The 27494-nt window shown below is 38.6% G+C and overlaps 1 protein-coding gene across 2 annotated transcripts in view; it reads right to left on the bottom strand.

Annotated features, from left to right (window-relative positions):
• CDH2 (cadherin 2) overlaps window positions 1-27494 on the bottom strand; it is a 253633-nt gene that overhangs the window by 43513 nt on the left and 182626 nt on the right. For both annotated transcript variants that reach the window (XM_065932405.1, XM_065932406.1), the window contains 7 exons: window positions 22975-23201; window positions 20941-21087; window positions 19039-19194; window positions 14372-14516; window positions 11930-12102; window positions 2759-2896; window positions 1892-2077 (listed from right to left, as the gene is read on the bottom strand). In XM_065932405.1, the coding sequence (XP_065788477.1) occupies window positions 1892-2077; window positions 2759-2896; window positions 11930-12102; window positions 14372-14516; window positions 19039-19194; window positions 20941-21087; window positions 22975-23201 (1172 nt within the window). The remainder of the gene's footprint in view (window positions 1-1891; window positions 2078-2758; window positions 2897-11929; window positions 12103-14371; window positions 14517-19038; window positions 19195-20940; window positions 21088-22974; window positions 23202-27494) is intronic.

Genomic DNA, 27494 nt, shown 5'->3' with positions numbered 1-27494 from the left:
TTCCTTAGTTAACAAACTAAATCTATGGCTGTTTTCCAAAGTAATTTTGAGGATTTTACTGGTCTGTACAAATGACAAATCTAAGAATGCCACTCGAGATAAAGGCAATGCACAGATTAGTAAACATTAGCTCTCAAAGTTTCACTGAATCTCACTGTCAATAGAAAAGTTACCAGGAGTCAAGTGACCAGACTGGACTTTCTGTCTTAATTTCATTGATGATATTCCAGTTAAGATACTCGTAAGCATTACTGTGTGTAATGTTAATCGTATGAGAAAAAGAGCTCTCCTGCCATCCTGCGGAGTCTAATTAAGACCAAGGGCAGAAGCTACGGAGAAAGTCACGAAATTAGCACAGACTATACTAGTTTCTTTACCTAGACCACCTCCTCAACTCTGATTCAGAAGTTTTTTTACTGTCACTCTAAAATCCCCAGTTCAACTTCCCTTTCTGAATTATTTTAAACAAGATAGCAAAGAAGCCAGGAAATACTACAGAATTCTTTTGAGTGAGTGTACTAGACCCATGAAACATCGCTGACAACGTTTACTTATCTAAGATCTTTGGAAAAAAGTGAAAGTGTTAGTCACTCAGTCACGTCTGACTCTTTGAGACCCCATGGACTGTAGCCTGCCAGGTTCCTCTGTCCATGGGATTTTCCAGACAAGAATACTGGAGTGGGTTGCCATTTCCTCCCCTAGGAAATCTTCCCAACCCAGGGGTCGAACCTGCATCTCTAGCATTGGCAGGCAGATTCTTTACCCCTAGGGCCACCTGGGGAGCCCAAGAGTGTTGGAATGGAAGGCAAAGAAGCAAACACTTGCCTGGGTGGCTAGAAAGAGATGCTCAGTTCACGGAGGTTCTCCATTAGCACTGTCTATTTGTTACACTTGAAGTTAACATCCCTTTTACTTCCAGAACTCAGCTTTATTTTACTTTTTGACAATGAAAGATTAGAAGAAGCAATTTCTTAAAAATGGCATTTAAAAACGGCAAAGTAAATTCAAAACCTTTTAAGAGCGTAGGCCCTCTCATCGCCTACACTCATCTAGTTACACACTGGTGGTATTTTCTGGTTTGTTCCCTGAGCCAATACTCTAAAAGCAGCCTGTGGACATAAGAACAGTAGGTGTGGGGCATCCTTCCTAATAGATATCAGTTGGCCATCAAAACTCTATGATGCGGGACTTCCCTAGTGGTCCAGGGGTTAGGTTAAGACTCCCAATGCATGGGGCACTAGTTCAATACCTAGTCAGGGATCTAAGATCCCACATGCCAGACAGCATGACCCAGTCAAAATAAATAAAATAAAGAGATGTTACATATATATATGTATATGTATATATATATATATACACACGCACATATAAAACTCCACAATGTAACACAAACACATTCACTGCACTGACCGTTAATACAGCTGAGGACTGTTGTATCTTCACTGTCAAAACACCCGGATGATTGAAAATCAATCATATTCCGGGGAGAGAGTGTGACTGTGTTGGCCTTGGCATCAACATAAGTGAAAAATAACAAACATGACTCCCCAAATACATTAACTCTGATATAGAGAGGGGCTTCCCTGGTGGCTCAGATGGTAAAGAATCTGCCTGCAATGTGGGAGACCTGGGTTTGATCCCTGAGTTGGGAAGATCCCCTGGAGGGGGGCATGGCAGCCCACTCCAGTATTCTTGCCTGGAGAATCCCCATGGACAGAGAGGAGCCTGGCGGGCTGCAGTCCGTGGGGTCACAAAGAGTCAGACACGACTGAGTGAGTAAGCGCAGCATAGAGACGGTTGAAAGGAAATGTCCTGAGTCACCCACAAACTAAGGGGCGGGTGGCACGTACGGTCACGGCCGAGTGGCCGTCAGAGAGGCCGTGGCACTCACTTTTACCACGGTGACTAAGCCGTCGTTGCTGTTGGGGTCGGTTTGAATGGCAAAGCGGCCGGCGGGGTCTCCTCCACTGATTCTGTAGACAGCGTTCCAGGCTGGCGTGTGGGGCTGATCCTTATCTGTCACCGTTAGATTAGCGACTATGACATCTACCCTGTTTTCAGGGACTTCGCCATAGAACTGCAAGAAAAGACAAAGCTCATTCAGAGCGGCGACGGGCACCCCTGAAGGACGGCGCGTCTCGATGGTCACACCGCCCTGATTTTAGTGACCCATTAAATCTTTATTATCCACACTAAGCGAGGAGATGAGTAATGCAGGTAATCAGAGCATTTATGCTTGACTCTAAAAATACGATAACTCTGTGCGGCCCTCAAATTATTTTTTTCCAAATTATGTTATAGTTTCATTAAAATTAAAATATAAAATTAATTTCATTAATAGTAAATTCTGCGGGTATCTGGGATGATTCATGAGTGGTGGTCAGAAAAAAGGACTTGTCTGAAGGAAATCATTTTAACCAAGAGATCATAATTATCTGCTGACAAAGGAGCATCGATCAGTCATATGGTTGGTGGACCTGAAGATATTTATAAATGTTTTGTTCAAACAGCCTAAAGTCTATTTAGGGCATTTCTTTCAGGCAGGATGTTTTAATAACTTTATCAGTGGACTTGGAGAGGAGAAAAACAAATTAGTTTGGTGCCTCATTTAAAACTCTGGTGTAAGTGACAGAAAACATGGGAGTCAGTAGCCATGAAGCAAGCTCCCGGCTCTATTTAATGCATCTATTATTCATGACGAAACTTCGCGGTAATGGACCGCAGGCCTCGAGTTCTGTGAGTGACAGTCCGTACTTACTGTCATGGCAGTGAACTCCGGAGGATTGTCGTTGACATCTGTCACTGTGATGACAGCCGTGGCTGTGTTGGAAAGGCCATATGTGGGATTGCCTTCCATGTCTGTAGCTTGAATTATTAACGTATACTGCTGCACTTTCTAAAAAGACATAAAGATAACAACTTAAATGAAACAAATTCCTCAAGAAGACATCACAGTTGTTCTGTAAGTGGCTCTTGATTACACCCAGAAAAGCACGGCATTATTCACTCTGATTAACAGGACTTGAAATTTCCCAAGTGGAGTTTACTTTAACTTGTGAAGCATAGGTCTGGTCCTTGTCTAGAGAGATTTAACTGGATGTTTTCACCTCGACTGGCGGAAAGGAACGCGTGGCAGATGTGTGAAATTCGCTGCTAAGCCGAAACTTCCATCTGGTTTCAGCGTTTCTTTTTCTTCTCAACTTCACAACACTGTCATCAAGCATTTGAGTCATGTGGTTTGTATTTACTTTCTCAGATGTTAATTTCTACCCAGTTTAGGCTACTAAAAACAATCAAAAAACTTGAGAGGGAGAAGAAAGCATATATAGTTCATAAAGTATATATGCTTTCCTTTTACACATCTTTACATATGTTCCTTCTATTAAAGCAAAGTTGATACAGTATTTTCTTCTAATTTCCTTCAATGCACACTATTTACAACTATAGAGGAGAGATATACTGTTAAATGAAGTGAAGACCCAAACAAAGGCTTTATGTTTATATTCTTCATCTTGGAACCTAGTAGGTATTTAATTGTTACCCGCCCCCCCCGCCAGTGGACCTCTACTTGAGTACAACACTCACTGAGTCCACAGACCTATGATGAATATGGATATATTTTCACATAGATGGTTAATATCGAATTTTCATCACTGCTTTCAAATTCCAGATTGAACTTTTTAAAGGAGAGCCAAGATCAGTTGTAATGCATCTAATAGAGAAATCCTGAGAGTGTCTGAGACAGTCTACAACACTGGCTGACTTAGTTTTATACTAGGAAAACCTAAACAAAACAAACTGGAGAAGGGAATGGCAATTCATTCCAGTATTCTTGCCTGGAGAATCCCATGGACAGAGGAGCCTGGCAAGCTACGGTCCATGGGATCACAAGAGTCGGACGCGACTTAGCCACTAACCAAACCAAACCAAACAAATACCTAAAATCACTTGAAATCTCCATGGAAATTGGCACAGATAAAAAATATAGATAATTAAAAAATGCTAAAACATCCTGAACAATTAAACTCACTTCTTCATACAAAAAAATAAATGGTCACCGCAAAGACGGTTTCCCTTAATTCTAAATATAGCTCACATTATGAATGACCACTCTTGAGGGATTTTGGGAGCTGTGAGAGAACAGACACAAATTGTAGCTTTTGCTTTAGATGTTTGTGGGCAAGGCAAAGAAGGGGTAAGAGTGAAAGTCAAACCGCACACATTCAGTTTTTAGCCTGCCCACCACTATGCCAATCTCTTAGCAGTTATTTATTTCCATTCCTTTTCATTTGTCTTAAAAAAAAATACCCCACTTTTTTGAATGGAAAAAAGAAACAAAGCAATAGGACTGGTTGAGCCATTTTAATCTTTCTTAACCCATAACCCCTCGCCATAATGCTTACATAGACTAAAATATTTCTCAATGATTTTCAATCCCAATCAAGAGTGTCATTTCAGCTTAATGCTCTCATGGTTATCAAGAGAATTTTGTAGGGTATTTTGTTCATCCTCCCAGCTGAAAATCATGAAAAATAAAAAGTTTGTTATGACTTTGAAATGCCATTTTTGTTGGCTTTTGTTTATTTTCAGAAACAGATGAGCATTATCAAAAATATAAATATTTTTACAGAAGATAAAAAACATACATCGGCATTATCTGGAAATAATGGCTTTTTGTTAATATCTATTTTACAAAGATCTTTAGAATTATATAAGTATAAGAGGCCCAATTTTCCACTGAGCTGAACTATTGGGATCAATAGCTAATACCTGAAATTTCCTATTGCTGCAAGCTAGTCTTGAGAACTCTAAGTTACAAAAGAACATTGTTATTTCTAAAATATAGTGTTTCTTAAGTAAAGAAAAATGCCAACTTGTTAAATTACATAGTCTGAATTTAACTGCCTGATTGGTAAAACAATTTTACATTTTGAAAGGAAGACACGACCACCTATGTTTTAGACTACCAAACTATTTAGAGCTTCTTGCCTAATTTAGTCACTGGGCATCTAGTTCTGAATGACTGACATTCAGATTTCATAAGAAGTTGACTTCCCACCCTCATAGTCCTGAGTCTGATCAAGAGAACTTTGCTTAAAAACATTTCCTTGCTCTCTGTTCTAGAAAGGATAAAATCTCAACTCCTCTCCTGGTTGTCAATCCTTCCATCCCCCGACTCACCTTTCCCACCAAAGCTCTCACTTTCCATTTGCTCACCCCATATCTTGAGCTGTTTGTATTGGGTTGGCCACAAAGGTCATCTGGATTTGGCCATAAGATGGCATGAAACACACAAATGTTTGACCAACCCAATATCTATCTTCAAATTTCAAACGCCCATCATGTCTCTATACAACTGCATTTGCATTTTCCTCGGCCTAAACCACTGTTTTTAAACTGGGGTGATTTTGCCCCCTACCCTCATCACCCCCAAGGACATCTGTCAATATCCTGAGACATTTCTGGTTGTAACAGCTGGGCGGTGCTACTGACATCTAATGTGTAGGGGCCATAAATGCTACTAAACACCCTACAATGCACAGGACAGCCCCCCGCAACAGAGGCTTATCCTGTCCAAAATGTCAACAGCGCCAAGGTTGAGAAACCCTGGCCCTGAACACCCTTCTCCCTTTTCCTGAGTCTGGCAAGCACGAAGCTTAAAGTCACCCCAGAGATGATTTCTGAAAGTCCTTGAGGAAGATTTGTTTTCCAACTCAGGACACACCTCTATCACTGTTTCCATTTTAAGAGGCTGTTATCAGTCTATCTGTCTTCCCCAGCTACCTGCTGCTGCTGCTGCTGAGTCGCTTCAGTCGCGTCCAACTCTGTGTGACCCCACAGACGGCAGCCCACCAGACTCCCCCGTCCCTGGGATTCTCCAGGCAAGAACACTGGAGTGGGTTGCCATTTCCTTCTCCAATGAGTGAAAGTCAAAGTGAAAGTGAAGTGGCTTAGTCGTGTCCGACTCTTCGCGACCCCATGGACCGCAGCCCACCAGGCTCCTCCATCCATGGGATTTTCCAGGCAAGAGTACCGGAGTGGGGTGCCATTGCCTTCTCCGCCCCAGCTACATACATGTACACAAATCCCTCCTCAGGGTCACTGCTTTGCAGATGTTTATGTCCCTGGTATATAACATAATGCTTGCCATAGTATAAGCAAGAAACAAACGCTTTTGAATTTGTGGCTGGCTGGATGAATGTATGAGAAGCCTTGGACCTTGTGTGATACTAAAAAAATGATTTCAGGTTTGGGAAAAACCATCTTATTTACATGGTTAGTTATCATTTACTCATTAAAATATATAGTGGGAACATAAGCTAGCTCACTGTTTCCCAAACTACGAAACCGATTCATATGCCATCTTCTCAATTCTGCTATACCCTCATCTTTCTACAGCATGAGGCACTTACTATTTATCTTGACATGAACTCTCTTTTAAGAAACAATTTATTATAAAAGTACTGTAAATAGAAAACTAGCACCACTTACCATAAGTATAACTAAAAATAAAGCCAATACAATGCTTGTGCTCTGGCAGTCTCTACTTGATGGAGTAAGCATCTAAAAGACTTGGGGTTCTCTGGTTTTCTCTAGATGTATCAATTAAAGTCACTATACTTGTGTGACATTCTTTTGAAACTACAGCACTGAACTAGAGTGCTCTAAGTGAATGAAGAGGTGAGAAAATTCCATCATCCTCTCAGCACACATTTAATGAATGAATACTGGATGCCAGGCAATGTAGCATTTACCTGCATAAAATAATGAACAAAACCAGAGATAGCCTTGCTGCCGTTAAGAGCAAGAGACAAATGAAAGAGACAAATGAGAATGGATCATGTGGCTAAATGTGCAATGCAACCATAGTAAGAGCAGGAAGAAGTGATGGGAGCGGTCTTGAAGAGGTGCATCTCAACCAGTCCTCCAAGCCTAGAGGGAAGAATAAATGCAAGATGAACTTGGTGGGTAAATTGAGAATCAGTCAGTGGATGGATGGCAGGGCACAATGAAGTTAACCATGACCTTGGGGAACTGGGGAGGGGGCGCTGGTCACGTTGGAAATTCCTCAGGAAGCACAGGTTTAGGGAGATGACAGGCTTGCTTTTGGATGCACTGGGTTAGGGGATGGACAAGTAAGTAATAATGTCATGAGCTCCTAGGAGGGAAGTGCAGGTTTGTGACCCTGTTCAAATTCTTAAATGCAAAGCCCCCAGTTCCCTCATCTGTGAGGTAGAGTTGACTACTATCTACCTTATAAATCTGTAGGCTAAACATTTTTTGAATGCTTACTGTATGCCGGCATTGTTCTATGGGCCTTGATAATAAAAAATGACATCTATCGAGAAGGAGCACTAAGTATGAACCACACTTTATGTTGTGTCTCAAAATAAACTGATAAGGCAGGTGGGTGATTTTTATCCTCATTTTACAGAGGAGGAAACCAAGGCTTAGCGGAGCTGAGACGCACCCACCCACATGAGCTGTAAGTAGCAAAAAAAAAGACTTGAATCCAGCTCTCTCTGAATCCAGAGTCAGTACCATTAATTGCTGCGCTATGTGAGGGCTCTCCAATAAATGCATGGCGTGAGTGTGTCCTGAGACGGGGGAGCAGGTGGAAAAGCCAGATTCCAAGGAGACCAAGAATGGGTGGGAGTGAAGGCCAAGTATGGCTGCCCTCAGGAGTCTGGTGTTGACACGAAGAAGAAAATCTAATAACCTGAACTTTTCTTCCAGGTTCCTGTTCAGGGTGAAAAGAAGAGGAATACAGGGGCCTCACTGGATATCGGGAGCTGGAAGGCAGATAAGCTGTCCATGAACACAGTCTGTATATCTGGAGGAACACAGGCCATTATGGGTAGGTAACCCAGGGAGGGGCTGAGGGCCGGCTCTCAGAGAGCGAGTATTAGCCTGCTCTAGAGGAAGATGGCATAGGAATCTTCAGGCAGAAGAAACAACAGACACAGAAGAATAGAGAAGCTCAGATTTGTACAAGGACGAACATGTGGCTGTATGGGTGGAGGCCATCACTGGCTTCTGAGCAAGAAGTAAATAATTCTAGGAGCTCAGACTAAGGAAGGCTTTGAGACCAGCATCCTAGAGGGTCTGGGGTACCACGTTAAAAAGTTCTGACTTCAGGCTTTGGGTCTTGGAGAGCCCTTCAACCAGAGGGGAGACTCAGCTGGTCGAGGATTATGAAGGAACCAGTCGGGGTTTCTAGGAAAGACCCTTCAGAGGAGGGAAGACCAAGACCATGGAAGACAAGAGAACATTCCTTCAGGAAAGAACTCAGTATTGACAGCCCAAGTGAATGTATTACTTGGCTTGGAAAACATGAAGTCAAAGTGATGGTGATCACCCACTGGATGTTGAGGCTAGATCTATGACAGCCGTGGGAAAATGAGAGCTAATATGTGTTGGACACTGTGCTGAATGCTACACGCTTTGTGTTATGTAATCCTTCCAATCGTCCCATGAAGTAGATGTAAAATTATTACCTCCATTTACGGATGGGGGAGCGGAGGTTTCAGGTTAAGACACTAAAGGTCAAATAGCCCATAACAGGTAAAGCCAGAATTATTCAAACCTAATGAAGCAGAGGGTAACTCATCAGTAGTCCTGACCAAAAAGGGCAGGAATTGGACATGTAAAAGCTGGAGAAAAGAAGAAAATGCCAGGAATGGTTACCACCAAGTCAGGTAACCAGAAGTCAGATTGATAAACAACAAGGCCCTACTGTAAAGCACAAGGTACTAGACTCAATATCCAGTAATAAACCATATACATGTGTGCCTGTATGCTCAGCCGCTCAGCCGTGTCTCACTCTTTGCAACCCTATGAACTATAGCCCACCACGGGATTTTCCAGGCAGGAATACTGGAGTGGGTTGCCATTTCCTCCTCCAGCGGATCTTCCCCACCCAGGGATAGAACCCGCGTCTCCAGCAGCTCCTGCAGCGGCAGGCATGTTCTTTCCACTGAGTCACCTGAGAATCCCAAACTATATATATATAATAGATAGATAGATAGATACATATATGGGCTTTGCTGGTGGCTCCGTTGGTAAAGAATCCGCCTGCAATGGGGGAAGACCTGGGTATGATCCCTGGGTTGGGAAGATCCTCTGGAAGAGGAAATGACACCCCACTCCAGTATTGTTGCCTAGAGAACCCCATGGACAGAGGAGCCTGGCAGGCCATAGTCCATGGGGTCGCAAAGAGTCGGACATGACTGAGCACGGCACAGAACATGATATATATGTATATACACACACACACACATATACATTTATATACACACACACACGTATAACTGAATCACTTTGTTGTACAGCAGAAATTAACACATTGTAAAACAACTATAATAAAATAAATTTAAAAAATATATTTAGAAAACTAAAAGATAAAAAGTAAAAGAAATCAGATGGAGGTTAAAAAACTGAAGACTGGCAAGTGTCGTGCGTGAAGCTTTAGGTCTGTAGAACCCCAAGAATCGGAATTTTTTAAAACTTGGAGATGAAAGGAAAATAAAAAGCTAAATCTCAGTAAGCATTTCAATGATTAGGAGTTCAATCACTTAAAGGTGTCGTCCACCCTGGGAGGATGACAACGGAAATGACTTCAGACAGAAAGAAAACTGTGAAGTCTAATAGAAATAAAAGCATCTCCAGCTTACATGAGGCCTGGAGAAGTCAGCATAATTTATCCCTGGCCTCAGGCAGAATTACCATAAACCATCTGACAGAGATAGATTTTGCCATGTTAAATGACTTTCAGAAAAGGAAGGTTTTCCATAATTTTCCCTAGTAACTCATTGTTGTGTTTAATAGCTTCACTGTCAAGAAGCAATTTCTCATGCTGTGTCTGACTTGTGGTTCTATAGCTTTGAATTCATGTCCACTTTCATTTCATTTGGTTGTGCATACTTGCTTCTGGGCACTGCAAGATATACTTAACCAAAGTATAGCCTGACTTCCAACTTTCACTCCCTAAACTAAATACAGTCTCTTTGATTTTTAAATACGGTTGGTTTGCTTTGGCAAAACTATCTTTCATTCTCTATGCCGCTTGCTTTTCATAAAACAGCCAGGCTAAATGTGATAGGAATATTACTATATGAAAACAAGATGAAGTCCCATTTCTGTATCTCACAATGAGAGTGTGAAATGAAAGAGAAATATTAGGTTTGGGAGATGAGCTATATACCTCCTTAGGATGTGAGCAGCCTGGCACTCCAGAGAATATTAAAAAAATATGCTATATTTTCCTATAAAATACAGTATTCATGCTGAATTTATTGACATTTACGAATAGTATTTTATACAGTAATGGAAGAGGTGAAAAGATATACATGTTCCAGATATCACTGAACTAAAGGTACTACTGCAAAAGCTAAATTTATGCAATCTCTGGTGCAAAACATTCCTAGAGCAAGAACTGTTGGCACCTGGGAGTTAACAGGCATACCATACTAGCCATCCATCTAACTCCTAAGGAAGGCTCTGGGTTCAATTGTGAATTAAGTAATCTTGATTGGTTCATATTACTTTATTAAAGTGTTGCCACCTCTATCTTATGTACATAATGAATTGAAATAGTAATGTTTTCTTCGATCCAATTCAAGTGGCTGCTACTTACTAAGACAAATAAAACGTCATAAAAACCAACCCCTAAAATCCTTGTCAATAATATTTATGATGGTAGGTCTAATGTTTCCTTTTGACACACATAATATGAGGTCTCATTACGATAGAAGCTGGCTCAGCCAGAAACCTACAAGCACAGATCTGAGTCGGCACTTTGATAATTCACTCACACAATGATCACTGATGGTCAATAATGACCTTGAGAATCGCTAAGAAAATGGTTAGAACAGAATGGAGAAAGCGTGTGGGAAAATTCAGGAGAGGGCTGGAGTTTTCAGGAAAGGGTGTAAGCAGGGTTTGAATGGCAACATGAAGAACTGGAGGGTTCAAGATCAAGAAAAACGGGCAAGACGTTACTGGCAGAAGGAATCATGTGAATAGAACACAGCAGGCTGCCGCAGCATGGCAGGCTGAGCTCTGTCAGAGCGAGACGACCCATCTAGAAGGAATGAAACACCTATTCCTTCTCAGACTGTGATCCGACATATTTCAATACCGTCAACACTGTATGCCTTGGCAACAAAACGTATGCCAGAAGTGTGTTTCTCTGTGTTTGTAACTTTAAAGCCCTGTCAGTGGAATGCAGGCAGTTCTTGGTGTTCAAACCTGTTAAGCTCATCTTAGAGTTAAAGAGAAGGTGATCATCTCTTCTAGGATCACAAAAAAAAAACCTCATCACACGTGTCATTGTAGCCTCTTCAAAATACGGATGTTAAAAAATTATCCTGAATGTATGAACACTTTATTTGGGCACGATTTTTAACTTAATTCCTCATCAAATCCTTTGAGTACGAGGGAAATCAGAAAATGCGAAGAAGTTTAAAGAGTAGATACCAGAAGTTTACTGGCTTAACTTAGTCAATGGCCACCCTCAATATTACATGGACCAGCAATGACTTATCCAGTTATAGACATCATTTAACCAACTTGGAATTCTGTAAAAAAAAAAGTGTGCAGTTTTTTACGATTTCTTCATGACCACGAACACATGAATAATCTCGTGGAGATGTTACTGTGTGTGTGCTCAGTCGCTCAGTTGTGTCCGACTCTTTGTGACCCCATAGATCGTAGCCCACCAGGCTCCTCTGTCCATGGGACTTCCCAGGCAAGAATATTGGAGTCATTTCCTTCTCCAAGGAATCTTTTTGACCCAGGAATCGAACCCGTGTCTCCTGCATTGGCAGGGGGACTATTTTTGTCTCCACTGAGCCTGGAGAAGATAGATGTGAGCCAGTGCACTTTTAAGATTACAAGCAAATTCAAATACAGATCTCGGTTGGCTTACTTCTCTGTCAAGTCCAGCTGCCACCGTGATAATGTCCCCAGTCTCATTGTTGATTGTAAACATGTTGGGCGAAGGGGTGCTTGGCGCCTGGGACAGGATTCTGTACCTCAACATCCCATTGAGGGCGTTTGGATCGTCAGCATCAATCGCAGTGACCGTCATCACATACGTTCCTAGACAGAAGACATGGAAAATGAATGGTTGTTTTTCATGTCAGGGTCTCCCAAACAGAAGGGATATTTACCTTCTTCAATCTTCATTCCACTTTTTCATTTTTTACAAAATAACTTCTGTTTTTAAAAAATGTGGACCATTTTAAAGCCTTTAGCAAATTTGTTACCGTATTGCTCTCAATTTATGTGTTCGTGTTTTGACCAAGAGGCACATGGGATCTTGGCTCCCTGACCAGGGATCAAACCTGCATTGGCATGCGAAATCTTAACCAGTGGATCACCAGGAAGTCCCTTTCCACTTTTTCAGAACAACATTTAGCCTTGATTAAAACACTATTGATAAGAACAGAACTCACTACAAAAAATATAAAATATAGTTGAGTTGCTTGAAAGGAAAATTATTAAAAAAATTTTTTTTACAGATGTATAAAGACTAAACGTTTCCATATACTTAAAAGACAAATTCACTATATGATTCAAAGAAAGGATCCCTTCAGATATATATCTTATATATCTCTTCATTTATATAAAATGCAAATAATAAGTAACAGATGTCATTTGAAACATCTTTTATGGCCACTGATTCCTTCCCTCTGCTCGTTTTTTCCATTGTGCTGTAGCATCTAAAACGACATTCAGGGTGTGATTCTCCACAAAGCCTAAGTCACTTTCTGAAAGTAAGCCAAGTGCATAACAACACATACTCCATTTACTGAGGTCATGAGGAATCATTCCATGCATGACTGTTCTGGTACATTGAATAGGGGGTTTTGCACCGGGGTTCATTATTTCCGAGGAGATTAAAAGGACATTGTAACAAACTCAGGGACTCCAGTTTATTAGATATTGTGAAAAGTCTACAAAGCATTAGGAACAAATGCACTCAAACTAGTTAGACAAAACTGCAATTGAGAAGAACAGAGAAAATGTTACTATTTAAGATGGTTTGCTCCCTGAAATTTTTGTAAGACTTGGATTATAAAATGTTCCATTTCCAGGCTACCTTCTTCCTTAGTACTCTTAAGATCGGTTTGATTTAGTGCCTTTACAGCCAGTGTTCCCTCTACAGGGTACATTTTTTTTTTTGCCCCAGAATTAACTAAGTCTTGTTCACATAATTCAAATCTCTTTTCAGAGCTTGTCCCTTTGAACAAGACATCCTATTTGACTATGCGCCAAGTTTGATTATTTTTTTTCCAAAACTTTAATTTTTTTCCCCCAAACATTTGCTTGCTTGTTTGCCTTTTACTGTCCTCCTCCACTAGATTTTAAGCTCCAACAGGGCACAACCAACTTGTCACGGCTGTATCTACAGTGCTGGAGCAGTGTCTGGCATCCAGTATGTGTATGTGCTCTATAAACATTGGTTGAATGAATGGTTACAACAAAACAAAACAAGAAATGTGTTTTGGAATCTTGAACCAAAATATTGCTTACAACATTGCATTTTAGTTTAACTTAAGATTCATGACTCTATCAAATCTTGCCTAGAAGGATGTTTTCAAACTTACAGGACAAATGCAGGAAATCGACTCACGAAATGTCCTTACATTTCCTGATCATTCAGAGTCATTTATTTACGGGAAGGCTTTATGGAAATTCACGGGCATATGCATTGTAAATATACCTGTAATGATTTGCTTTTGGTAATTTTTATAAAACGATAATTCTGATAAAACTGGAAATAATAGAGGAAAAAGGACCAAATGAGTGATTTTAAAAAACCAAAAGCCTTCCCCAGGAAAAAAGCACAACGTTTATTTATCCTTAGAATATATGTATAAGCCTTGTGTTTTAGTAAAGATATGTTTAACATGCTTTGATTTTTTTTTCCCGTATTTTAAAATACCGACGAACTCGACTCTAAAATGTGACTCAGACAGAGCCACAGATGGTTGAACTTCCTGCACAGCCCTTCTTCCCACCCCAGCTGCCCCCACCCCTCTACTCTTCTGAGATACAGACAAGTGTATCTGAACCAGGAATAGTGCCAGTTTAAGACACAATTATATCTATAAATTGGCTCATGTACAAACCAGTATAGATGGTGAAGGAAATATAGAGCATTAAGTTTAAATGTCGAGGCTTTCTTAAATTTAAAATTAAATTAAAAAAATTAAATATAATGAATTAAGTCTTGCTTAAAAGCAGCATGAATGAGAGAAAATGACACTAAAGGCTCACGTGATTTCTCATTTAGCTTATACACAAGGGATGGATAATATTGCATTTCCTCAAGGAACCTCCAAATTATGATCTTCCAACTTACCTGGCTTTGATCCCTCAGGAACTGTCCCATTCCAAACCTGGTGTAAGAACTCGGGTCTGTTATCATTCATGTCAATAACATTGATGACAATGTCGATGGGGTTTTCCACTTGGTTTCCATTAATATCCACTGCATGTGCCCTCAACTGCAAGAGTAATTAGAAAACGAAACAATTTAACGGATTTAGGTCTCGCATGAGAAGATAAAAGATACCATAACCATAACCATAAACAGCACAGATGGATGAAAACCAAAAGCTGTTCTTCCCATCAAAATTCAAGTTAGCCAAACTATATCATTAAGGGAGACATAGCTGATAGGCATCTAGCTCAGAGCTCTATGACTCTAATCTGTATACAAAAGAGTGAAGCAGAAATGATCCACCTTTGAAGGTGAAGAAATCGAGCTTCAGAGAAGCTAAGTATCTTAACTCAGTTTACTGACAGAGCTCCTGTCCTAAGCCAGTTCTGTCCAGCTTCCAAATCCTTTCACTAAATCCATACAAAAGAGTCAGGGTAATAAAAAAATGTGGAACTGGCCTAAAGGAGTCATAGAGAACAAGAGAAAAGATGAGAATCTGGAAAGAATGAAGTGTGCACATGGAATTTTGACTCTTTTTATTGTAAAAGTCATTCACCCATAAACAGCAAAAGTACATAAGACAGTTTGTTCCTCTCCCAAGGTTGAGTTCTCAGTATTACAGGTATTCTAGAAATTTTGTCTTTTTTCTTCCTTTGTAAACAAATATAATCACTCAGCTACTCTTGGCAAAATATCTTCAAAATCTTTTCATCCAGCACACAGAAAACCATTTCAGTCTTTTCAAAGGCTGTGTAGTGTTCCACTGAATTGTTTCTTTTCAAAGGCAATGCTTCTACAATTTTCCTGTTAAGTATGATGCTGGCTACTGGTTTCTGCTGGATATGTTTTATCAACTCAAAGAAGCATTAACATATCTTTTTTTTTTTTTTCAATTTCGAGGTTATTTAGCACATGAAACTGTAAATTTTATTAGACAAGCCTTTTCAACATATATAGAGTCTCTTTTTCCCTTGACATAATTATTTAATACATTACATTAAGAGATTTTAATACTGAACTGCCCCAGCCATTCTATAATTAATTTTATTTTGTTATCAATATTGCTCATTTATGTGCAAGTAGTGAGAATCTGGAGAGCAAGAATTTACCCCAATACCTACCTGAAAATATTTATTTTCTGAGATTTAACCACATGACCTCAGCCAGTAAGAATTCATACAGAAGAGAGAGTTAGAATTTTTGGATTGGTATTTTTTGCGCTCATAAATTAGAGACTAGTCTAGTTAGAGACTGGTCTACTGCGTGCTACTTTACTACATCCATGCTCGGTCACGTCTGACTCTATGCAACCCCATGGAGTGTAGCCCTCCAGGCGCCTCTGTCCATGGAATTTGCCAGCCAAAAATACTGGAGTGGGTAGGTATTTCCTATGCCAGGGGATCTTCCCAACTCAGGGATCAAATTTGTGTCTTTTGAATCTCCTGCACTGACAGGTGGATTCTTTACCACTGCGTCACCTGGGAAGCCCCACCATTTTTACTAAGCTTCCCTATTAAGGTGATGCTGTTTTGTAAAAGGCTTGAAAACTTCTTTATATTTTAGAACAATGTATTAATAAAAAACATTACAATTATGTGTTCATTAAGGCTTTTAAGAGAATTGGTTGGTAAAGCAATCAAGGCCCTTGGGAGGAAAGAATTGAGTGACACTTAGGATTTAAAACGCATTTTTAGTTTTTCATATGTTTATTTGCCAGTTTATATGTAGGGTGTCTTGCTCTACCATATGTCTATATCTATCTATATAGTAATTTTCACAACTTAAATAATTTTAAAAGTTTGTAGAAGTGCAAAAATTCAAAAAATACATTAATGAGAAAAAGTCTAAAAATACATTAGCATAAGTGGCATAAAAATTATGGGACAGCTAAGTATGATCAAGACATTGATGCTAAATCAATTGAAATACTAAATCAATACATAGTGTTGGGACAACTGGGCTGGCCATAAAGGAAAAGCAAAGTGGATCTATATATCGTTCTTCTTTTACTAAAATAAACTTCACAGAAGTTATACATTTAGATGCAAAGATAAATAAATAAATAAAACAGATAAAATGCAGGAGATTAGCATCTTGGAGTAGGAAAGATCTTTTTAAACATCTCCAGGAAGCAAGAATGAGGGGCTTTCCTGGTGACTCAATGGTAAAGAATTTACCTACCAATTCAGTAGATACTGGTTTGCTCCCTGGTCTGCGAACTAAGACCCCACATGCCACAGAGCAGCTAAGCACATGTGCCACAACTATTGAGCTTGTGTTCTATGGCCTGGGAGCCACAGCTCCTGAAGCCCTTGCGCCCTAGAGACCATGCTCTGCAAGAGGAGAAGCCACTGCGAGAAAAGCCCAGGCAGCAACAAAGACCCAGCACAGCCACAAATTAATAAACAAAAAAGAAAGCAGAATGCACGATAAAATCAAAACAATGACAAATACCATAATGCAAAAACTGTGTTATAGTAAGGGAAAAATTATAAACAAAGTTTGAAAACAAATAACAGCAAAGGAAATATATGAAAATCATGTATCAACATCTCTAGCAGATAAAAGGTTATTGTAAGTGGATAGAGGAAAAGGTAGCAACTTTCCCAGCCCAGATTCAACATAAGACAGGAACAGGGGATTCACTTCAATCGGATATTCAACACAGGCAACTTAAAGCATCAAGATAAATTTTTTAGAAATAGCACTGGCAATAAATAAATAATGCTTGGAACTGATAATGGAATGGAAAGTATCTATTTTATAGTGGGGAGGTACTGCAACACAACACAACTCTTCAAGAGAACAATTTTACTATAGTTATCAAATCATTTATTTTAGGAATTTTTTCTGAGGACATAATGGGAAAATGTACAGAGAGCTGGTCATTGCTTCATGATTTATAGTTGTAAATTAAAGTAGAAAGAACTAAATCATCCAAGTATCTGACAGTAGATAATTAGTTACAATTAAGTTAGAGCAAGCAATCAAAAATAATAATAGAAACAAATAATGATTCCTGATGTGGAAAGATGCTAAATCTTATGATTGCTAAGTGACAAAAGTTGGTTTCAGAGAATAATCCCAATTTCAAAAAAATATATTTATGAATCTATACACAAAGAAACATCTTACGGAATATTAGCAAAGTTAAAGAAAAGTGACTAGTTTATGTACTGGATTGCAAATTCTTCTTACTTTATAAGAAGAATTACTAATACTGTATTATTTGAAAAGATTTTACATTGTACCTATATTCTTTTCTAAGAGAAAATGATACTTTAATTAAAAGTTTTAGCTATTCATATAGAAATTGGAATAGGAATAAAGATCACTTTAGGTTTCTCTATTAAACACATGAAAAAAATTTTTGAAATCCTGTTCCAGAAAAATGTGCAAGTGTGGCTAGAAAAAAGGGAAAGAAAAATGCTTTCTGGAATTTATACTTTAATATTAAGTAATTCTTGATTTTTTAAATACTCAATACAAAAATCAGTTTTAAATACATACATATATTTAAAAATAGGAACATATAACTATATATAAGAGTTTCCCTGGTGGCTCAAATGACAAAGAATTGCAGGAGGCTGCAATGTGGGAGACCTGGATTTGATCCCTGGGTTGGGAAGATCCCCTGGAGGAGGGCATGGCAACCCACTCCAGTACTCTTGCCTGGAGAATCCCCCATGGACAGAGGAGCCTGGTGGGCTAAAGTCCATGATGCTGCAAAGAGTCAGACATGACTAAGCACACACAGCATAACTATATATAAAAGCTGTGATAACTCAATCAAGAAAAGAATAACATAGAAAAATAACATAAAATTAGCATAAGAAATATAACTGGATATTATATCTAAGAAAAGATTGCTCAGATGGGCAGGTTAATGAAACCAAGTATTGGCAGGGTTATGCAGAAAAGGGAAATCTTAATTCTCAGTAGGCAGATAAAAATGGCACATATTTCTGGAGATAATATGATCAACAAATAACAAAATGAAAATGTGCTATCCATTTTCTATGATGCTAATTAATGGTAATCATAATATCAGTAGAAAAACAAGCAAACATAAATGCACTTGGTCGGCCAAAATAGTCATTAGGGTTTTGCTATGAAGCCTTACAACAAACCCGAATGAATTTTTGGGGCAAACCAATATATTTATAAGAAATTGCTGTTAAAATTATAGTTTATATACATTCTGTGGAATACTAAACAGCTATTAAAAATGTAATGATCTGTATGTAATGTACATGAAATAGCTTTGATCCCTTTCATGGAAATTTGTTCTTATAAGTTCTTAACCACATATCTGAAGGCAAGTATCAGCATGAAAATAGTAATATGACTTAGGGCAATTTTTAGTTTTTCCTTGGCATTGTTTGTTTACCATGAGCATTCATCAACTTTATAAAAACAACTGTTTTATAAAAATACAAAATACATTAAAAAGGCTACAAATACATTTCTGGCATTAAAACATTCAGGATCAAAGCTTTAAGACTAATACGAGAGGCAAATGTTAAACCTTGCACATATTTGGAAGAGTGTTAATACAAAGAATTAACAGCTGGTTGAAATCTTACATGAAACCGGGCTATCAGCTCGCGATCCAGAGGCTTGGTTACTGACAGCTGACCTGAGATGGGGTTGATAATGAAGATACCAGTTGGAGGCTGGTCAGCTCCTGGCCCAGTTACGCTGTACCGCAGAGAAAGGTTCTTATCTCTATCGGATCTGATCTGAGGGTCAAGAAGATAGTCACATTAAACAAGGGACTAAATGAGCTCATTATCAGAGACAGAGCATGCTACATCTCATGGCCTCTTCCAAACATACACCATTTCTTCCCAGAAAATTCTTGAAGCTCTTCCAGTCCTATTCTTTGTTCTTGCTTCCTGGTGATGGGCTTCAAAAAGAGATGTCACCTGTCACTAGAAGGACGGGGGCAATATTAACATCTAAAAGAACACTCACTAGGAGCAGTGCGAAAGTCAAAATTAAGGAGTGTCCATTTTTAAACATAATCAAAGTCTCTCCTGGAAATTTGGAGGTTAGAATATTTAACCCAGTAACAGGTGTCCAATTTAATGAAGAAAAAACTATTTACTTTTTTGCATCAGTTAGGACAAGAAATAACTGTCTATTCATAGTGGGAAAGAGCCTCAGGTGGGAACTCTATGATTATGGTTGAGCCTGGGGATCAGATTTCTGTACTTGCATTGTGTTGATGTTTTTCATTGCAACCAAAGTTTCCCTTATTATTTTAAGTTGGCACCCAATACCCCAAATTCTTTATTAATAACAAAACATGCAAGAAATGCTTTTATAATAGATTTCTCTTATGCATAAAAATTATATCTGTTACAGGCTCACTGCTTTCTCCTCCAAATACAACACTTCCTGGAAAAATAAGCTTACAGATGAGTGGAACATATGTATCCTATGATGTTCCTAACATCATAGGAACAGACTGCAGAAAGGGAGGAAGAATAGGACAGAAAGAAGGGCATTTGAGTAATACTATTTGGAGGTGATAATAAGAAATATCTGTATATTAGACAAAAACTTTTAATCCAGTAATAGAACCCAGTTTTTGTTTTGTTGTCTTAGTTAAGGCAAAATTCTTTAATTTTCTCATTCTCCATTAAAGTAGAAATATAGAAAACACCTTGATTTGGAGGTTACATATTTCATTTTTAAACTTAATTATAATGCATATTACCATAGACTGGACAACACAAATAAATGACATTAAAAAATGCAGTTTTCAGTAGGTATGTATTGGGATGCTAAATTAATCATATACAGAAACATTACTCGCTACTAAATTTGAGAATACAACTAGTTGTCTCATTTTCTTTTTGTAATAAATAACAAGTTGCTAATTTTACTAAGCATAAAGAAATGTCTGTCATTTTTTTCCCCCCTGGGTCTGATAGCATGCATTTAGAGTAACTGGGAAAAAAAAAATCTTGCTCTTCAAATCTGAAAGCCTATGTTTTTTGTGTAGCCCCAGGGAGTCCGTTAATGGTATCAGAGGTCATTTTTTATTTCTTTAAAAAACTCTAAAATGCACTCAGTACCGGCATTTTTAGCAATGATTGCCCCTTCAGTTTTTCTTTGGCCCAGAAGCTATCTGTAGAGGGCAAAGATCATCACGGGGAATGCAGCTCTCAGACAGGGAAGATAAGGTGGAAGGGGAAGGGTGCGGTGTGGCTGTGAATGCACGAGGGAGCTAGGGTTGTATATGCAGACACTGAACAAACTTCAGCATCCATGGCCCACTGGACGGACCCACAGAAAGCTCTGCCTGTAAATAACCCAAGGTAATGAATAAGAGGCTCTTTACAACCCTAGAGACATTTCATCAATACAAAATGGTACATACATATCTTAAACTCTACTTTGTGGAAAAAAGAGACAAAAGCACTACTAACATAGACCGAACACACGCCACAGAGATCAGTGAAATTGCGTCCCCCTACCCTGACGAGCTCCTGGGGAAAAGGCCCTCTGGAGTTTTCTGGCAGGTTGATGGGAGGGATAACCCAGTCTCTCTTCTGCCTCTGCAGGTAGCCATTGTGCTTAGCCAATTGTCTTGGGAATACGATTTCTTCTATTTCTCGCGATTCCTTCACATGAAAATACAAGAAGACATTCCTGAGTACTAGAAAAGCACTTTCTGAAAGTACGTCAATATCAATGGACACCCTAAGTGTAGAATCACACTTTATTATGGGCAAGAAAATAAGTCTGGAGGCCCTGTCCTCACCCCCTTATTAAAATAATAGAAAACACCATAAAATTGCAGGCTTCCCTGGTGGCTCAGCTGGTAAAGAATCCACCTGCAATGCGGTAGACCTGGGTTTGATCCCTGGGTTGGGAAGATCCCCTGGAGAAGGGAACAGCTGCCCACTCCAGTATTCTGGCCTGGAGAATTCCATGGACTGTATAGTCCATGGGGTCGCAAAGAGTCGGACACAACTGAGTGACTTTTTTCCATGTTCACCATAAAATTGTGGGTGCCACTGTTTATTGAAAAATGAAATACCAAACAATGTATTAAGCGGCTCAGCTGTGTAAACTATCTGCAGTTTCTATAAACCATCTTACATAGTAGTTAACATTGAGCAAAATTTAATAGTACCCTTTTATACATTTCTCATTAGTTTAAACCACAGTTCAGGTAATGTGCTACTGTACATTAAATTTAGATCTTGATGTGCTAAAATATAATTTGAATTCCAAGAGAAGTTTAATACATACTGCTAAGGAACGTCTCAAATATTTATGACCCTATTAAATCCCACAGAATTAATACTGTAATTATTCTAAACCTATGTCAGCCATGATGGATGCTATAGATGACCCACTTTGCACATGGGGTATTAATCTCTGCTGGATGTCAACATTTTCTTCTGTTTTTCCCTGTATCTGTGGACATTTTAGCCATTAGCCCATGCTGCTTCAATGCAAACACCCAAGCTGGTTTGCTGGAACACAGTGAATCCTCAACAACAACAAAAACATCTTTTCACTCAATTAGTTACCAGATCCTTATTTTATATTACCCAAATGACAAGATTTCCCTTCACAGTTAATAGATTAACAAATTACATTTCACATAATGAAAGTCCAACATTGGTATAAGAGAAAAAATGTTATCTTTTTCTCTAATATTTATTCATATTTGATTATTGCTATGGGTCTCACATTTACAATACAAGCAAAGAATATGTATATTCTTCTGTTTTAATGTAACAGTTATAGTTCATAAAATCATGGACCAATTATATATGTATGGCATTGCCCCATATTTATTTCCAATTAAGTCAAAGCACTATAATATTCAGAAACTAATATTGTTATCATAACTTTACTGAATAAGTTAATATATCTTATTTAAAATTAATAGTGGCTTACACAAAAGAAGTACTTAGAAAATGTTCAGTTGAATTTAATTTTACTCTGTTAAAAATGTATCTTATTTGTTTTATCTTGGCTTATAGCAATTTCCACCAGAGGGAGTGTACTATTCCTAAAAGTCATGCCCATAGTACAAATAATTCAAATTCCCCAATTTGATTATTGAGGGACAAGACAAAAACCCAATACTCCTTGGCAGAAATGTTTTCCTGTTACTACTGTAAATCTCTACTTCCCCTCCATAAGTTTGGCTGATGACATCTTATAAACAACTGTTTATCTTGTGGTTAAGTTTAACAGCTTGTAAAGCTTCTAAGTAATTTAAAACAAACAACTATTGCTAAGTAAATTTAAGTTATAAATCTCAGAGTATAAACAAATCTTTCAAATACAGTTTAGGATTGCTGATAATACACTTAATCTAAAGTATCCTGTAAGATTAAAAAAAAACAAACAGCAAAATAGTACTGCAGCAACTGAAGTTGATATAAATTCCAATGCTGGCCACTCATTAATGTGATGCCAAGTATGCACGCAGTTCAGACTGTACAATCCTGATTAAGTCCATCCAAAGTCATCCTTAGATACTCTACCTTCACTGAGTCCTCGGGCAAGGCTGGTTTGAGGCTCAGTTTTACTGCTACTTGCCACTTTTCCTGAGTCTCTTTGTCTTGAGCAAATATCAGGAACTTGGAGTGTTCAGAGGAGAGGGGGAAGCTTCTCACAGCATACACCATGCCGTCTTCATCCACCTTGAAATCTGCTGGCTCGCTGCTCTCATACTGTACTTTTCTTTTCCCATTGCAGTTGCTAAATTTCACTATAAAAATAAATAAATAAATAAAACTAACTATATCACAAAGGCAAAAACAATTATTCATCTAACTCTATATCCAGCTTAGGGTAAAAGAAAACTTAGTAACATGAAATGTTACTCATTTGAAAAGACCTTGATGCTGGGAAAGAATGAAGGCAGGGGGAGAAGGGGACGACAGAGGATGAGATGGTTGGATGGCATCACCAACTCGATGGACATGAGTCTGAGCAAACTCCAGGAGATGGTGAAGGACAAGGAAGCCTGGCGTGCTACAGTCCATGGCGTCGCAAAGAGTCGGACACGACTGTGTGACTGAACTCAACGTGAAATGCAAAAATTTTATTTTTACATTATTCAAGGAATTTTTATCTTGAAATTTTAATACAACTTTTAAAGGTTACACTCGATTTAAAATATTATTTACATTCCCCATGTTGCACGTGCCGTGCGTGCCCAATCGCTTCAGTCATGTCAGACTCTTTGCGACCCAGGGACTATAGCCCACGAGGCTCCTCTGGCCATGGGATTCTCCAGGCAAGAATACTGAGTGGGTTGCTATGCCCTCCTCCAGGGGATCTTCCCGACACAGGGATTGAACCCATGTCTCCTGTGTCTCCTGCCTTGCAGGAGGATTCTTTACTGGCTGAGCCACCTGGGAAGCCAGCCACGTATAAGTGATATAATAAGTAGTTGGCTTTTTCTAATTTATTTCACTCGGTGTAATCCCCTCCAAGTCCACCCATTTTGCTACAAGTGGCAAAACTTCATTCTAAGTATGGCTGAGTAGTATTCCATTTTATATATATATATATATGTCACATCACATCTTCTTTATCCATTCATCTATTGATGGACACTTAGGTTGCGTCCATATCTTGGCAACTGTAAGTAATGCTGCAATGATCACCGGAGTGCATGTTTTCTTTTCAAGAATCTTTCTTTTTTTTTTTTCTTTTTAGATTTATACCCAGGAGTGGAATTGCTGGATCATATGGTAGTTCTATTTCAGGAATTTTCGTTCTAGAGAATGTCAGATGTTCTGAGTTATTCCCCAGCATCTCCTTGTTCCAAAGTCTTCCTCTTCCTTCCACAAGGAAGGTTCTGGACCCTCAGGAATACCTGTTCCTTCCCAGGTCTCACCGATGCTGTCTTCCATTCCCTAACAAACTTCTACTCATCTTATACATCTCAGCTCCGGAGTCACTGAGGGCAGAACAAATTACTGCTGAACTCTTATCACCATAGTTCTAAAGCCATGCCTGACATTCATAGTGCAAGTACTTCAGAGCGAATTTTCTTAGCTATCTTGTATACCCTGCATGTTTACTGGCATGCAGCCTTAATATATAATTTTGGGATAAATTCTTAAAGGAATAAAGCAATGATATTCACCGATACTGAATGCCCCCTATGCTCCAGAATGACAAAACCTCATGGTACTTAAAAGGTGAATAATTGGCCATTTCTAGTTCTTGTGGTGCTTATCATAGCTTTATGAAGTACTAACAGTTCTGTAGATTTTCAAACAAATGAAAATAAAGGTACATCTCAAAATAAACAACTGAAAATGTCTTAAGAAGAGAAAAAATGAAAAAAAATTGCAGTATCTTAATTAGCTCTATCTTACATGTAATGACTTAAAAGTTGAAAAAAATGAATGCTTTCTTAAAGGCAATATCAATTAGCTTATGTCTCATTGGAAACAAAACAAAGGTTAAACCACGTACTTATAAATGTAGAACTAGACCTATTCAAGTCAAAATAAAATTATAATAAAAATATTCTCCACAGAAGATGGTTTTCTTTGAAATTCTTAGCCATTCCTTTTGAAGAAAAATTCTATGGGAAGAACATAAAAGGATCAAAGAAAAAAAACCAATTTTTCACTTCTGTAAACATGTGAGGTTATGTTCTGACCACAATTACACTGGATACATTTTGGAATTCAATTAATAGTCACACATTACAAACTAAAATCATATATATTTTTTGTATTTTCCAAGGACCTAAGTTCATTTTTTGAACTCCCACCCACATGCGAATTAATTAAATTCTTTTGTTTTCATTAGCATAGATTCACTGAGATGCACACCAGACCACAAATAACACGCAAGCTTATTACCCTAAGTAACTGTAAAACCTTGATAACAGTCATAAAATACTTCACTGAATATATTATTTTCCCACATAATTCACATATACCATCCTTCATCTTTCAAACATTGCAAAATGAAAAGCTGTATCTCACACTAAATGATAAGTCAAAATATTTGTCTTTGAAGTAGAAATATCCCAGAAGATAACTTAATTACCCCATCTTAGACGCTATGTGATTTAAAAATGAAAAATGGGAATCTTTTCTATAGAACAATGCCATCTACTGCTTGTCTTTTATTAAGACAACAAAATGAAAAGTCAAATTGTTTGCGGGAGCCCTGCTGAGAAATCAAAATGAAAGACTTTTAGCATCTTCTTGTATAAAAAGTCCCTTTTATATCACAAAAGTTATTCATGATACTTAAAAACAAACAATGTGGGTGTGAAACATTAAACACTTTTCTGCATTTTCTTGTTGACTTATGCACTCTGGTATTCCTTGTCCATTCACACCTGGACTGTTGCATCTGCCTGCTTGGGTGGGCTTTCTCCCGCTCCAGGTCACTGCGTGTCCACTTCTAGACTAAACATCTGCAGTGATTTCCTCCTCCCTGCCTGCCATATTACATGTCAACTCTTTGACCTAGTATACAATGCTCTCTTAATTCTTAGTCACTTGGTCTTTTTGGTTTTATCTATTGTGTTGGTCAAAAAGTTGAACAGGTTTTTCCATAGCATCTTAAGGGAAAACCCAAATGAACTTTTTCACTAATGCAATACATCATCTCCTACAATTTATTCTGCTCAGTCAGACAGATTTCTCAGTCAGTTTCCACATCGCTGTGGCCCACATTCTACTTTCAGCTGTGTCTGATCTTTGTGACCCATGGACTATAGCCCACCAGGCTCCTTCTGTCCATGGGATTCTCCAGGCAAGAATACTGGAGTGGGTTGCCACGTCCTCCTCCAGGGGATCATCCCAACCCAGGGACAGAAACTGCATCTCTTGCATTTCCTGCATTGCAGGCGGGTTCTTTACCCACTGAACCACCTGGGAAGCCCCTACACCTGTATGTATCACCTTTTCTGGGCCTGGACCACCCTCCTCCCTCTTCTCCTAGCCACAGCTTCAGAGTCAGGGGAAGAGTCCTCTGGGAAATCCTTAGGAGAATGGCATCCTGTGCCCTCATTTGGGAAGGCTCTGAATTTAAAAAAAAAATTTTGTTCCTATGTTTCCTGTCCATAGAAATACATATTAGTACTTTATTTATTATAATGATAATTATAATAAGTAATGTGTACTTATTAATGGTTTCATGTGACTAGATCTTGTCTCTGTAAGTGGACCATAAACTCATTTTGGCTTCCTGACAGCGAGTCTTAGTTTTTTTGTTTCTTTGACACTTAACAGTGATAGGACAGAATAAATATTCATTAAATATTTACTGACCAATTGTATAGATTAATATCTAAAATTTCTTTTAAAAACTAGAAAGCAGGAAACTTAGATGTATGCTCAGCCTACCACAGCAATAGTCAACAACAACAACAAAATCCAGGGACTTCCAATAATTTGACTTTGTTTACATGGTTGGGTTATGAAAGAAAATGAATTGATACTGGTTGAATGCTAGGTACTGAACAAGATACTTAAGGTTAGGTTATCTACTTTAACCTTAAGAATAACTACCCAAAGTGAGAATTGTTTTGTCTGTTCTACAGATGGGGCAGAAAATTCAGAAATCCATCTACACTCCATGTTGCTTGACTCCTTGTGTTTGCTTGCCCCAGAAAAACACAAAAGGATCTAACTCAACTCATACATCTTAAAACTTTTAATAAACAATAAAAGTAAATAAGTGACAAAGAGACTTGATAGATGCTTGGGAAGAGAATAGTGCCATATTTAAATCTTTGAAAGTATCTAAGTAACTAGCATATTAAAAAGGAGTTCTTCAATTGGAGTACAGCCTAAAGGTCCTACAGAGGGGAGGAAGTGAGCCCCTCAGGGACCGGTGTGTGTGTGTGACAGATGAAAAAAATTCACACTCACTGTTACTGTCACAGACTTTGGCTAATCTGGCAGTCAGCTACCTATTTGGATTCAGGTGTCAAATAGATACAAGCAAGCAAAGATGGAGGCCTTTGAAAAAATGCACCTTTTCCTACCAAGGGTCACTGCAGATCCTATGAATGAGA

The sequence above is a fragment of the Muntiacus reevesi genome, chromosome 4, assembly GCF_963930625.1.
Source record: "Muntiacus reevesi chromosome 4, mMunRee1.1, whole genome shotgun sequence".
Lineage (NCBI taxonomy): Eukaryota > Metazoa > Chordata > Mammalia > Artiodactyla > Cervidae > Muntiacus > Muntiacus reevesi.
This window is presented reverse-complemented; position numbering and strand designations above follow the sequence as displayed.